Consider the following 12,990-nt stretch of genomic DNA (forward strand, 5'->3'; position numbering starts at 1 on the left):
TCCCCAGTGTTTCTGGACCCTAGAATCACTCCACCCAGCTCCCAACCGCTACCTCCCCACGGAAGGATGGACTGACAGAAGAAAAGAGATGGGCTGCTTAGAGTGTGCAGACTTCAGGAGCACGCAGGTCCAAAAGCCTTAAAGCAGTCTTCCACCCTGATCTGGACAGTATTTATAGCCAGACCAGTGACATGGGGCTGGCAGGAGTGGGCCAGTGCTTGTCCTGCTGGGGGAATTCCCTGTGGGGCTGCCCCCCAGCTTCTTGTCCCCACCCCTCCCCCACACGGCTCTCACACCTGCTTCGACCCCAAGCAGATCAGATGTGGCAGTGGGGGGGGTCATGTGATGGAGAGATGGCTATAAATAGCCGGGGGTGGGCATGCTGCCCCAGACGCCTTGGGGACAGGCAGGAGGAGAGGCTTAAGGAGCTGTTCTCGGGGGACGGTGGGGGCCGGCAGGCCGAAGCCTGGCCAGGGGCAGGGGCATGGAGCCGTCGGGGGCCCAGAAGCATGGGGGTGAGCCCAGCTGGTGGGGCAGCGCCCCCCAGTACCAGTACATGCCCTTTGAGCACTGCACCAGCTACGGACTGCCCTCCGAGGACGGGGGTCTGCAGCGCAGGCTCCGGAGGGACGCAGGCCCCCATGCCAGCGCCCACCCAACACAGGTAAAGTCCTCAGAGGAGGGGGCGGTGGGGTCCAGGAGCCAGAGGAGCCACGGATCGGGGGAAATGGAGAGGCAGGTGGCTAGAGGGGGCAGTGTGATCTAACTTAAAGTACAAGGTTGTGTATTCCAAATATGAACATTCTTTAAAGGTCTGGGTTCAGCCCGGTGGGCACCTTCTATAGAGATACACGTGTACCTGAACACAAGTTTACTAACTGAATCCCCCAAATGTTGGGGGGGAGAAGGCAGAGCCACACATGGGTGCCAAGCCCGTGCTTACATAAGCTACACGAGGGGACTGGCAGAGGAGCCCACAATTCTGTGTGCCCCTCACTCTGCACACAGGCACCACCAGATTCTCCCTTCCCACCCTCAGCAGAACACACACACCCACACTTCTGCAGAAGGCAGAGAGGTGGGGATAAGGGGAGAAGATGATCAGAAGAGCATGGTCAGTGATCCAAGACAGACCAGTGTCAAATGAGCAGAAGAAATGTAATCAAACTTGCAGGTGGGAGGATTCATCAAGTGAGGCCCCATGTGGTGGTAGCACCTGGAGAGATACAGAGCTCTGATCTCAGTGAGGTGGGCAGGGGGGGTTGCTGGTGAACTAACTAGGGGTTTGTTGTTGTTCAGTCGCTCAGTCGTGTCCGACTCTGTGTGACCCCATGGAGGGCAGCACACCAGGCTTCCCGGTCCTTCTGCCTCCTGGAGTTTGCTCAGACTCGTTCATTGAGTCGATGATGCCATCCAACCATCTCATCCTCTGTTGCTCTCTTCTCCTGCTGTCTTCAATCTTTCCCAGCATCAGGGTCTTTTCCAATGAGTCCAGGGTAAATATCCTTCAGGTGTAGACATTGAGGAAAGGGCAGTGATGGTGGGGGCATCCCCGAAGGACAGATTGGGAGCTTGTTGCAGATTAATACCCAGGTTAAGTTCAGCAAGTGAACGTGCCTGTAGAGGGACAGGATGGAACCTGTCGGGGGCGGGGGTGGAAGGGACCAGGAAATCAGGATTTAAAAATGTTTTAGCTGATGAGGGTGTGGAACCATGTTTCCTTTGGGGTCTAAGCAGGGCAGGGAAGCTGAGGGCTAGGCTGGGGATCTCCATGCTGGGGGTCCAGTGGGGGCAGTTCCTGGAGAGTCAGCTGGGGGGCAAGGGCACAAAAGCCAGGGGAGGCTCCGGGGTGAGTCAGAGCAGGCTTCCTGGAGAAGGTAGCTTGGAACACAGTGCGGGGTTGGACAGGAAGACCCCCCACTCGTGGTCCTGGGCTCTCTGTCGCCGGGTATGCGGTCTGAGTGGGATGTCAGCTTAGTAAAGCTGCAGCTGCGGCGCCTTCCGGTGACGGCGAGCAAAGTGAGCACACTAGCGCGAAGCCGAAGGGATGTGGGAAAGCAGGTTGGGCAGGTGCAATGAAGGGGAGCTTGGGCCTTTGTTCTTCTCTGCTTAAATCTTATTATGGAAATTTCACACTTATACAAAAATAGAAAGAGTGGTGTATTGAATCCCCAGGTACCCCTTGCCCAATGATTAATTATCAACTGTCAGCATCTTTGCATCCATCCTCCCATCCCCGGCCCTACACTCAGGAATCAGGACAATACGCCTGTTTCAGGCTTGACCTCTCTTTCACCTCCCAGCGCTGCTCAGATGGTGAGTCCTAGTCCAGCCAGCACAGATTTGGCTCTTTCATTTTTATTTTATAAATGTATTTATTTATTTGACTTCGTTCGGTCTTAGCTGTGGCACACAGGATCTTTCGTTGTGGCACGTGGAGTCTCTAGTTGTGGCTTGGGCTCCAGAGTGCCTTCAGGCTCCGTAGTTGTGGCTTAGAGTGTGGGACCTTGGTTCCCTAACCAGGGGTTGAACCCAAGTCCCCTGCATTGCAAGGTGGCTTCTTCACCACTGGACCACCAGGAAGTCCCAAGATCGGACTCTTTTAGTGTTTCCCAGCCCAGGTTTGGTATGTAGCCCCCGCTTCTCATCTCCTCCAGCCTGGGATCTAAGGTGGGTTGAGGTATTCCATGTGCTGGCCCCCATGGGAAGTGTCTTCTCTCGGATCTGGGGAGGGCATGGAGGAAAACACAGCTCCCTTCGGTCACTAACCTCACCCTGGAGCAGGGTATTAGTGCCTCCTGCTCAGGATTCAGGCATAAACTCGACTGCTTGTATTGTGAAATCAGATCTCTTCCACTCAGGCTCTCCGAGAACCAGCAACGTGGCCTGGTCTGACCCTGGCCCCAGAGGACAGAGTTACTGTAGTGGAGGTGGGGCAGGCTAAAAGGAGTTAGTATACCTTGCACACATACAACACCCCGAACACACACACTCTACTTTTGGGGGCGGCGTCCAGTTTGTGCCTACAAGCACGGGGAGGGGATATGGATGGGTCTTCTCTAAGCCTGGCAGGGTGTCTGAGGAGCCTCATTAAAGCTAGACACACCAAGGCCGAGAGCCACCAGGAGTCACCTGCTAGCCTGTCCTCACCCCATCCATATCAGTGTGAGGGGGGTCCAGGGAAGCGACAGAGGGACCAAGAAGCAGGAAGCAGTGACACACAAAACATGTCACTGACACAGATGCCCAGTCTTAGCACAGTTCTCGTATCCCTGCTTCAGAGCAGGAACTGGTTCCCTTGCTGAAGGCTGCTGTTGAAAGAGATGAGTACAGCTGGCAGGGGTGTGGATGGATGGACAAGGGCGAGGAGGGGGAACTGTGTGGATGGATGGTGGGGAGTGGAGGGCATTGATGACCCAAGTGACCCTGCACGAGGCCGTCACACACAGGATTTTTTAAAAATCTATTTATTTTTGATTGGAGGATCACTGCTTTGCAATGTTGTGCTAGCTTCTACCATACATCAACATGAATCAGCCATAGGTGTACATATGTCCCCTCTCTCTTGAACCTCTCTTCCACTTCCCACCCCATCCCACCCCTCTAGGTTGTCACAGGGCGCCAAACACCCAGGATTTTAAAAAGCTGTTTGTTCGATATATCTGTGGGTCTATATGAAGTGAAGTGAAGTCGCTCAGTCATGTCCAACTCTTTGCGACCCCATGGACTGTAGCCTACCAGGCTCCTCCATCCATGGGATTTTCCAGGCAAGAGTACTGGAGTGGGGTGCCATTTCCTTCTATATACTTCCTTCTATTTCTTTTGACTCTTCAACGACACAGACCTTTCCCATCTCCCTCTATCCAGATTTACGGCCACCACAAAGGGCAGTTCTCAGGCAAGGAGCAAGACAACGAGATGCCCAAGACGATGGGCTCCAGCGCTTCCGTGGACAGCAAGGACGAGGATCACTATTCTAAATGTCAAGGTGACGGGGACGGGGGAATGGAGGTGTCTGGAGAGGAAAGAGGTTCAGGGATTAGGGTAGTAACTCTGAAGACTCATTGTGTATTTCTGACTCACGGTCCCCATCTGCACACCAAAGCCCTCCTCCAAGGAAAAGAGACGGCTCCTGTGTCCTTCTCACACTACCTTCCCACCATCCCTCCCACACAGCCCCAAGAAAGCAGAGTTTAGAAGGGAATCAAGTAGCCAGAGGGGAATTGGACTCTGGTGCCTTCTGAAGGGCAGAGAGGTGAGGAGGAACTCAGGGAATGGGACATACAGACCGGACTCGGAGAGGCCCTCAGCTCCCAGCCCTAAGCCGCACACCCAGAGCAGCGACTGGTTACCTGCTCCGCTGTCCTTTCTTTCCCTAGATTGTATGCACCGCCTGGGACTCGTGGTGAGAAGAAAGTTAGGGGAAGACTGGATCTTTCTGGTGCTTCTGGGGCTCCTGATGGCTCTGGTTAGCTGGTGCATGGATTATGTCAGTGCCAAAACACTTCAGGGTAGGTGTAACATGGCCCTTTGCCCCCCTAGCCCTCCCCACACTGTGGTTGTTCTAGAGTTTCCACCTAGGGTAAGCTGGGGGAGCTTCGGGATGGTGCTCAGAGAAGAACAGGTATGACTCTAGTCCAGGGACACCAGACCCAGGTCCACTTTCCCTGTCCCTTTCTATCAGCCAGGCTGTGGGCGCCACTCTCGTAGGGTGACCAGCTTGTGCTACTTTTTCCGAGGGCTTTGCAGTTCAGGCAACTGGAAACATGTGGAGTCCCAGGAGCCCCTCATGCCAGGGTAACAAGTGGCTGGGTGCCCACAGCCTCTAAGGAGGTGCCCTCACTGTGGTTTACTGCACTGCCGTCCACTCGACCTCCCACAGGTGGTGGGAACTCGAATGAGTCATGTCACGTCCCCCGGCTCAGATCCCCCCCCCGAGTCAAATGAGAATAGAGCCACTTCTGAGGTCCAACGGGGACAGTGGCCACTCAAGCATGCTCTTAGCACGGCTCTCCACGCTGCGGGCATCGGGGCGGCACCGACATCCTCGTAAGACTGAGCCCGGACGCCTGTCTCCGCAGCCTACAAGTGGTCCTACTACCAGATGCAGCCCAGCCTGCCTCTGCAATTCCTGGTCTGGGTCGGCTTCCCCCTAACGCTCATCCTCTTCAGCGCCCTCTTCTGCCAGCTCATCTCTCCCCAGGCTGTCGGTGAGAATTTCCCAGATCCCACCGCGTCACGCTGTCACCATAACCCACAGCATCTCTTCCCCTCGCTCCCAAGCCTGTTCTCGGCTTTGCCACTGTCCCGCTCTCCCCGCTCACCAACCCCCGCCCCTGCCCCGCCACCACAAAACCTCTCGCTCCGTCCCATGTCCACTGTCTGGATGTCCATCTACCTTTAACCTCCTGCTTAAACTTGCACGTAATCGCTTAAAACAACAACAAAACAACAACACGCTTTTAGGCTCTGGAATTCCTGAAATGAAGACAATTCTTCGCGGGGTGGTCCTGAAGGAGTATCTCACCCTCAAGGCCTTCGTGGCCAAGGTAGTGGCCCTCACCGCCGGGCTGGGCAGTGGCATTCCTGTAGGGAAAGAGGTAAGACCAGTTTCTGAGGGGTGAGCGAGGCAGGCCCTCCAGCAGAGGGCGCCACAGAGGCTAGAGGGAGCTGGTTGGGGTGGAGAGGTTGGGACCATCACGATTCCTAGGGTAGCAGGGAAGATCCTCACCCTGGGACACAATGACAAAAAACATCAGAGCTGGGAGTAGCTTAGAGCAGAGTCACCTTTGGGGCAATCACTACTGGCATCTGGGGCTGAGTAATTCTTGGTTCTAGGGGGCCGTCCTGTGCGTTTGTAGGATTAGCAACCTCCCCAGCCTGTCCCTCCTACAAGCCAGCAGCAGCTCCGCAGCCCGGCATTTTGACAATCCGAAAGTCTCCAGACATCGCCAGATATCCCCTGGGGGCAGAATCTCTCCCAGCTGAGAACCACTGCCTTAGAGACAATCCTGACAAACCCTGTGAAAACTGAGACCTAAAACAGGCTGTGCTGTTTTTCGAGGTTACTTGTAACCTTGTAAGAAGTTACATGTAACTTCTCACCCTGCTGCAACCAGATTTATCTTTTAGAAATGGTATCAGAAATAACTGCCCTCTGGTTGCTGCTGCTGCTGCTAGGAACTTCAAAGAACTTTTCACTTCTTTTTTTTTTTTTCTTTTGGCCATTCAACATATGGGATCTTAGTTCCCTAACCAGGGATTGATCCTACACCCCCTGTGGTGGAAGTGCAGGGTCTTAACCACTGGACCACCCTGAGAAGTCCCTCTATTCCTTTCAAAATGAAGTCCAAACTTATTTCCCGGAGCCTGTGGTGATTAGGCTCCTCTGTCCTCCGAGGCTGCTCCTCCTTCCTGGTGCTGGAATGACAAGGCAGTTTCTGCCGCTCAGCCACCAAGCCTGCCCCCCTCCAGGTCCTTGTACTTGCTGTGCCCTCAGCCTGAGACATTCTTCTACTGAGAACCCCATGGCTTCTGCCTTCATGTCCATCAAGGCCCTACTCAGCTGTGACCTTCCCGACCCCACCCGTGTGTTTCCTCTCTCTCTTCTGGTGTTCAGCCACTCAGTCGTGTCTGACTCTTTGCGACCCCATGGACTGCAGCACGCCAGGCTTTCCTGTCCTTCCCTATCTCCCAGAGTTTGCTCAAACTCATGTCCATCGAGTCGGTGATGCCATCCAACCATCTCATCCTCTGTCGTCCCCTTCTCCTCCTGCCTTCAATCTTTCCCAGCATCAGGGTCTTTTCCAATGAGTCAGTTCTTCACATCAGGTGGCCAACCTATTGGAGCTTCAGCTTCAGCATCAGTCCTTCCAAAGAATATTCAGGATTGATTTCCTTTAGGATGGACTGGTTGGATCTCCTTGCAGTGCAGCGGGCTCTCAAGAATCTTCTCCAGCACCAGTTCTTCAGCACTCAGCCTTCTTTATGCCCAACTGTTGCATCCATACATGACTACTGGAAAAACCATAGTTTTGACTAGTCAGTTTCTTCACAGCCTCTAGAATTTTCTGAAATGATAATGTGCTAGGCATCACCTCCCTTCCTCCCTGGGTTGAACCTCTGCGAAGGCATAACTTCTATCTTAGCTATATTCCTAGCCCCTGGTACAGTGTCCGCAACAACCGATGTCTGTCCAAGAATGCCACCAGGGGCCCCCACCTGACCCCTGCCCCTGACCCCTCGTCCCCCTCCTCTCTCCCAGGGCCCTTTTGTTCACATTGCCAGCATCTGCGCGGCCATCCTCAGCAAATTCATGTCGGTGTTCTGTGGGGTGTATGAGGTAAGGCTGAGAAGGGCAAAGGAGGTGGGGCTGGGCTGCCTTGGCCGCGATGCTGAGCCGGGCACTGCGCTAACCCCCGCTCCCGCAGCCTGCATCCACGTGCCCCTGGCCCGCCTCTTCGAGCCAGATGATGCCGCTGTTTAAGCCCTTGCTGATCCCTTGACGCCCTCTCTCCCGGATCCGGGCCCTGCCTCGGGGTTGGGGGAGGTCGCACATGGTCCCTTCCTCCACCAGCCCCACTGTCAGTTAACCTCCGCGATTCCCGATTCCCTCGGGGGCTGCCCCGTCCCTTTGTCGTTCCTGGTCCTCCACCCCGCGTCTCGTGCGCTCCAGCCGCGCCCTAGCCCTCTACCGCCTCGTCCCCGCGCTCCTCTGTTGCAGACCGTGCCTGGGCAGCTTGACCTACTGGTGTCGGCCTGCGCTGTGGGCGTGGGCTGCTGCTTCGCAGCCCCTGTCGGAGGCAAGTTTCACTTCCTCCCTATCCCAGTTGGCCTGAGGGGTTGTGGAGGGGGTGCTCTCATAAGCTTTGGGGTGGGGTGGGGATGGGGGGCTGCTCGCGGAAGGGGGATGGGGGTGGGCCTTTCAGGGAGTGACCCCGAATCACATCCCGAATCACTCACTTTCTTAAACCAGAGAGCTGTGTGTTCTTTTAGAAGCTGCTGGCTCTTTCTTGCCGTTTGCCAAAGCCCTTTCCTGTTAATACTTCTGGCCCCGATTGTCCCCAGCCCCCTTCTCTGGTGACCGTTTAGGCTTACCTGCCTTCTGTAAATTTACCTAACCGGTTCATTTTCTATGTCTGGCTTTGCGCTATGAGATCAATTCCTGTTTGCCAAACTAACAGTTTCTCTTGGCCTGGGATGGCACTGGGGAGATGGGGCCCCTGTGATAGATTCCGTGTGACTCAAGTCTCTCCTTCTCTGTCCCTCCTCCTTGCCTGTTCTCCTTCCTCTCCTGCCCGCCTTCCCCCTCCCTGCCTCTTGCCCTCTGCCTCTCACCCTCTGTCTGTCTCTCCCTCTGTCTGTCTCTCCCCCTCTGTCTGCCTGTCCCTCTCTGTCTCTCCCCCTCCCCGCCTCTCCCCCTCTGTCTGCCTGTCCCCCTCTGTCTGCCTGTCCCCCTCTGTCTGCCTGTCCCCCTCTGTCTGTCTCTCCCTCTGTCTGTCTCTCCCCCCCTCTGTCTCTCCCCCTCCCCGCCTCTCCCCCTCCCTGCCTCTCCCCCTCTGTCTGCCTGTCCCCCTCTGTCTGCCTGTCCCCCTCTGTCTGTCTCTCCCCCTCTGTCTGTCCCCTAGTAGCAGCCATACTATTACACTGACATGCTGACGGTGGGCTGTGCCGTGGGAGTCGGCTGCTGTTTTGGGACACCTCTTGGAGGCAAGTGATGTATCCCCTCCTGCATCAGTGCACTTGCCTGTTCTTGCTCCCAAAATGGTTACTGCCAGCATCCCCAAGTCTGGGTATTACCAGTTTAAACAAGGGTAAAGCCAGATAGCTTTTAGTGAGCATTTACTATGTGCAGGCAGTATTCTAAAGACTTTACATCCCTTCTTGCCCAGAGCTGTATGAGGTTGATATTAAAGAGAGAGAGTAAGTGACTTGCTGTTAGTAAGTGGGAGAACCAGGAAGGAAAACCAAGGTGGCTTCTGTGGGACCCCTACTTATATTGTGTTTCTGAGTGGTCACTTGTGTCCGACTCTTTGCAACCCCATGGACTGTATCCCTCCAGGCTCTTCTGTCCATGGGATTTCCCAGGCAGGAAGACTGGCATGGGTTTCCATTGCCATTTCCTCCTCCAGGAGCTCTTCTGGACCCAGGGACTGAATCCACCCACGTCTCTTGTGTCTCCAGCACGGGCAGGCGGATTCTTTACCACTGTGCCACCCGGGAAGCTAGACAGACTTTTGTATTGTTGGATATTTTTGCCCTTCACTTATTACATCCTCTAACAGGGGACTTGTGTGTACTTTTTTTTTTAACTTTTTTCTCTTTAATCATTCATTTTTTTGTTGTCATTTTTTAAATTGAAGTGTAATTGGCATCTCTATATAGTTGACATTTGTATGTATTTTCTTCTCCAAAAGAAGACTTACCTTTGCTTGTATGTTGTTAAGGGCATGGGAGTTTCAGTTCAGTTCAGTCGCACAGTTGTGTCCGACTCTTTGTGACCCCATGGACAGCAGCATTCCAGGCCTCCCTATCCATCACCAATTCCTGGAGTTTACTCAAACTCATGTCCATAGAGTTGGTGATGCCATCCAACCATCTCATCCTCTGTCATCCCCTTCTCTCACTTCCAATCTTTACCAGCATCAGGATCTTTTCAAATGAGTCAGTTCTTTGCATTAGGTGGCCAAAGTATTGGAATTTCAGCTTCAGCATTAGTCCTTCCAATGAATATTTAGGACTGATTTCCTTTAGGATAGACTGGTTGGATCTCCTTGCTGTCCAAGGGACTCTCAAGAGTTTTGTCCAACACATCAGTTCAAAAGCATCAAATTTTTGGCACTCAGCTTTCTTTATAGTCCAACTTTCTTTATAGTCCAACTCTCATGAAAATACATGACTACTGGAAAAACTATAGCTTTGACTAGATGGACCTTTGTTGGCAAAGTAATGTCTCTGCTTTTTAATATGCTGTTTAGGTTGGTCATAGCTTTTCTTCTAAGGAGCAAGTGTCTTTTCATTTCCTGGCTGCAGTCACCAACTGCAGTGATTTTGGAGCCCAAAAAAATAAAGTCAGCCACTGTTTCCCATCTATTTGCCATGAAGTGATGGGACCAGATGCCATGATCTTAGTTTTCTGAACGTTGAGTTTTAAGCCAACTTTTTCACTCTTCTCTTTCAGTTTCATCAAGAGATTCTTTAGTTCTTCTGCCATAAGGGTGATGTTATCTGAATATCTGAGGTTATTGATATTTCTCCCAGCAATCTTGATTCCAGCTTGTGCTTCATCCAGTCCAGCATTTCTCATGATGAACTCTGCATATAAGCTAAATAAGCAGGGTGACAAGATACAGCCTTGAGTTGACATACTCTTTTCCTGATTTGGAACCAGTCTGTTGTTCCATGTCCAGTTCTAAGTTGCCTCTTGACCTGCATACAGATTTCTCAGGAGGCAGGTCAGGTGGTCTGGTATCCCCATCTCTTGAAGAATTTTCCACAGTTTGTTGTGATCCACACAGTCAAAGGCTTTGGCGTAGTCAATAAAGCAGAAGTAAATGTTTTTCTGGAACTCTCTTGCTTTTTCTATGATCTAATGGATGTTGGCAATTTGGTCTCTGGATCCTCTGCCTTTTCTAAATCCAGCTTGAACATGTGGAAGTTCACGTACTGTTGAAGCCTGGCTTGGAGAATTTTGAGCATCACTTTGCTAGCATGTGAGATGAGTGCAATTGTATGGTAGTTTGAGCCTTCTTTGGCATTGCCTTTCTTGGGGGTTTGAGTGGACCTTATTTAGGTTAATGTGTGTGTGTGCTCAGTTGTGTCCAACTCTTTGCAACCCCATGGACTGTGGCCTGCCAGGCTCCTTTGTCCATAGGATTTTCCAGCAAGAATACTGGAATGGGTTGCCATTTCCTTCTCCAGGGGATCTTCCCGACCCAAGGATGGAACCTGTGTCTCCTGCATTTCTTGCATTGGCAGGCAGTTTCTTTACCCCTAGCACCACCTGGAAAGACATTTAGATGAATAGTCAGCTCTTTTTTTATTTGGGGCATGCTGCACAGCATGCGGGATCTTAGTTCTCAGACCAGGGATTGAACCCAGCCCCCTGCATTGGCAGTGCAGAGTCTGAACCACTGAACCACCAAGTAAGTGCCAATGGTCAGCTTTAGATGAGGACTACAGATGAGAATTAAAGTCCCATTTTTCCTTGACCACAATGTAAAGTTGAGTTTCGCTCTTTCTACTAATGTTAGACAAAGAGCAACTTTTCAGACTTTTCCTTGTCCTGGATGACTAACAAGTGTGCATGGTCAGAGACAGCTGCTGTATCTGTTTATTTACTCATTGGTATCAGTTGTAACCAGATTAACAGAGCAAGGATTATATAGATCACTGGTTGGATTCATTGGTGATAAAAAAAAGATACCATGTTAACAACTGGAGAAGCAGAATTGCAGGAAAGGCATCTGCTTCATAAATGCAGCTGTTAGAGGGATCTTTCAATTATTAAAATGTAATCAGTCCTTTCGTAGAAGAGTCTTCAGGAAACCAAGATGACTTGGCTCAGGAACGATACATGGATAAACATTAACAGTTAATGAAAATGTACCATGCTCACTTGAACTGATGCTAAAGCAACGCCCACGGCCTAAGGGAGATAGGTTGGCCAACGAGGTAGCTGGCATCCTGCTTGCGCTACTGTGGTCAGCTCTTGGCATTAAAGTCAATGTCCCCAGCAGGGAAGGCTCGCCTGTTGGGATTTCTGCACAAGTTCACATATTCACACTTGCATTTATACCCACTCTCACCTTTATTGAGTCTTTTGCCTTACAAATCCAGAAGGTCTGAAGAACACTTTTAGAAGGGTAGCATTTTTTGTTATTTTGTTTTTAATCCAGATTCTTTTAAAGTGAAGAGAATATGATTTTTTTTTTTTTTGCATAAAACTAGAGCTTCTGGGATGAATGAGGAAGATTCTTCATGATCCTGCCTAGACACTGGGAGAGGCAAATAGTTAAGCTACAGATAAAACATGGCTCTTGACATAAGTTGACATAAGAAAATGTTAAGCATTGAAAAGTTCAAATGTTTTGTTTTTAGGATGTTTGTAGTAAGTGGCAAATATTAAATGAACTTGCAGATAACCTTATTTGATAGCTATATTCTACAAATACGGATTAATTCTAAACAAAAAAAAAATAGTGTTAGAGTAATTTATTCACTCTGTAGTCAGCTCTTAATGCCTTACACTGATGAAATCTACTGCAACATTTGGCTAAGACGACTCCATATATGCACTCTGCTGTGAGCAGAGACAGCACCTCTGGGTGCCATGCTGGTTACTATGCTTGCAGGTACCCACAGCAGAAAGGGTAGACAGGAAGGCCAGCAGACCATCACAGCCCACTCAGAGAAGCATCCCAGTGGCAGCCTGGGCAAAGTGCAAAGAATAATTCTGGAGAGAAGAAACAGCATTGCACAGTCAAGACATACAAGAATAGAATGTCAATACATGAGCGTTGCTGGAGGACGCAGGGGAAGAAATGACAGGAAATGAGTCTGGACAGGTACCTGGGGGGTGATTCATGAAGGTCATCGTAGGAAATGCTCAAGAATGTCAGTTTCATTCTCTAGGCTAGAGTTTGCCTGAGTGTGTTGTACAGAACACAGTTCCTGGTGTTAGTAGACATAACATGTAAACAGTGTTCCAAGATCAGATAGGCTGGAAAATACTGTGTTGAATAGATAGTTTTTTTAAACAGGAAGAGTGCAATACACTGACCTGCCTTGTGAATATCCCACATGTGGCTCAAAGACAGTATGTCCCGCAGAATCCTTTTTGCAAGGACCCTCTTTAGGGAACTCATAGTATCTCATGGACCCGACTTTGGGAAATGCTGTCATGGGTGAAGGGGAGTTGGGGAAGAGTTTCAAACAAGATAGTGACATGGCCAGCTTTGGCCAGACAGAACTGGCCTGTGGATTAACAGG

General features: G+C 51.2%; 1 protein-coding gene across 1 annotated transcript in view; it reads left to right on the forward strand.

Moving 5' to 3' along the window:
* Window positions 1–484: 484 nt before the first annotated feature.
* CLCN1 (chloride voltage-gated channel 1) overlaps window positions 485–12,990 on the forward strand; it is a 36,470-nt gene continuing 23,964 nt past the window's right edge. The window contains exons 1-7 of the mRNA XM_068973122.1: window positions 485–664; window positions 3,868–3,988; window positions 4,380–4,511; window positions 5,082–5,210; window positions 5,467–5,600; window positions 7,265–7,342; window positions 8,631–8,709. Coding sequence (XP_068829223.1) covers window positions 485–664; window positions 3,868–3,988; window positions 4,380–4,511; window positions 5,082–5,210; window positions 5,467–5,600; window positions 7,265–7,342; window positions 8,631–8,709 — 853 coding nt within the window. The remainder of the gene's footprint in view (window positions 665–3,867; window positions 3,989–4,379; window positions 4,512–5,081; window positions 5,211–5,466; window positions 5,601–7,264; window positions 7,343–8,630; window positions 8,710–12,990) is intronic.

The sequence above is a fragment of the Capricornis sumatraensis genome, chromosome 5, assembly GCF_032405125.1.
Source record: "Capricornis sumatraensis isolate serow.1 chromosome 5, serow.2, whole genome shotgun sequence".
Taxonomy (NCBI): Eukaryota; Metazoa; Chordata; class Mammalia; order Artiodactyla; family Bovidae; genus Capricornis; species Capricornis sumatraensis.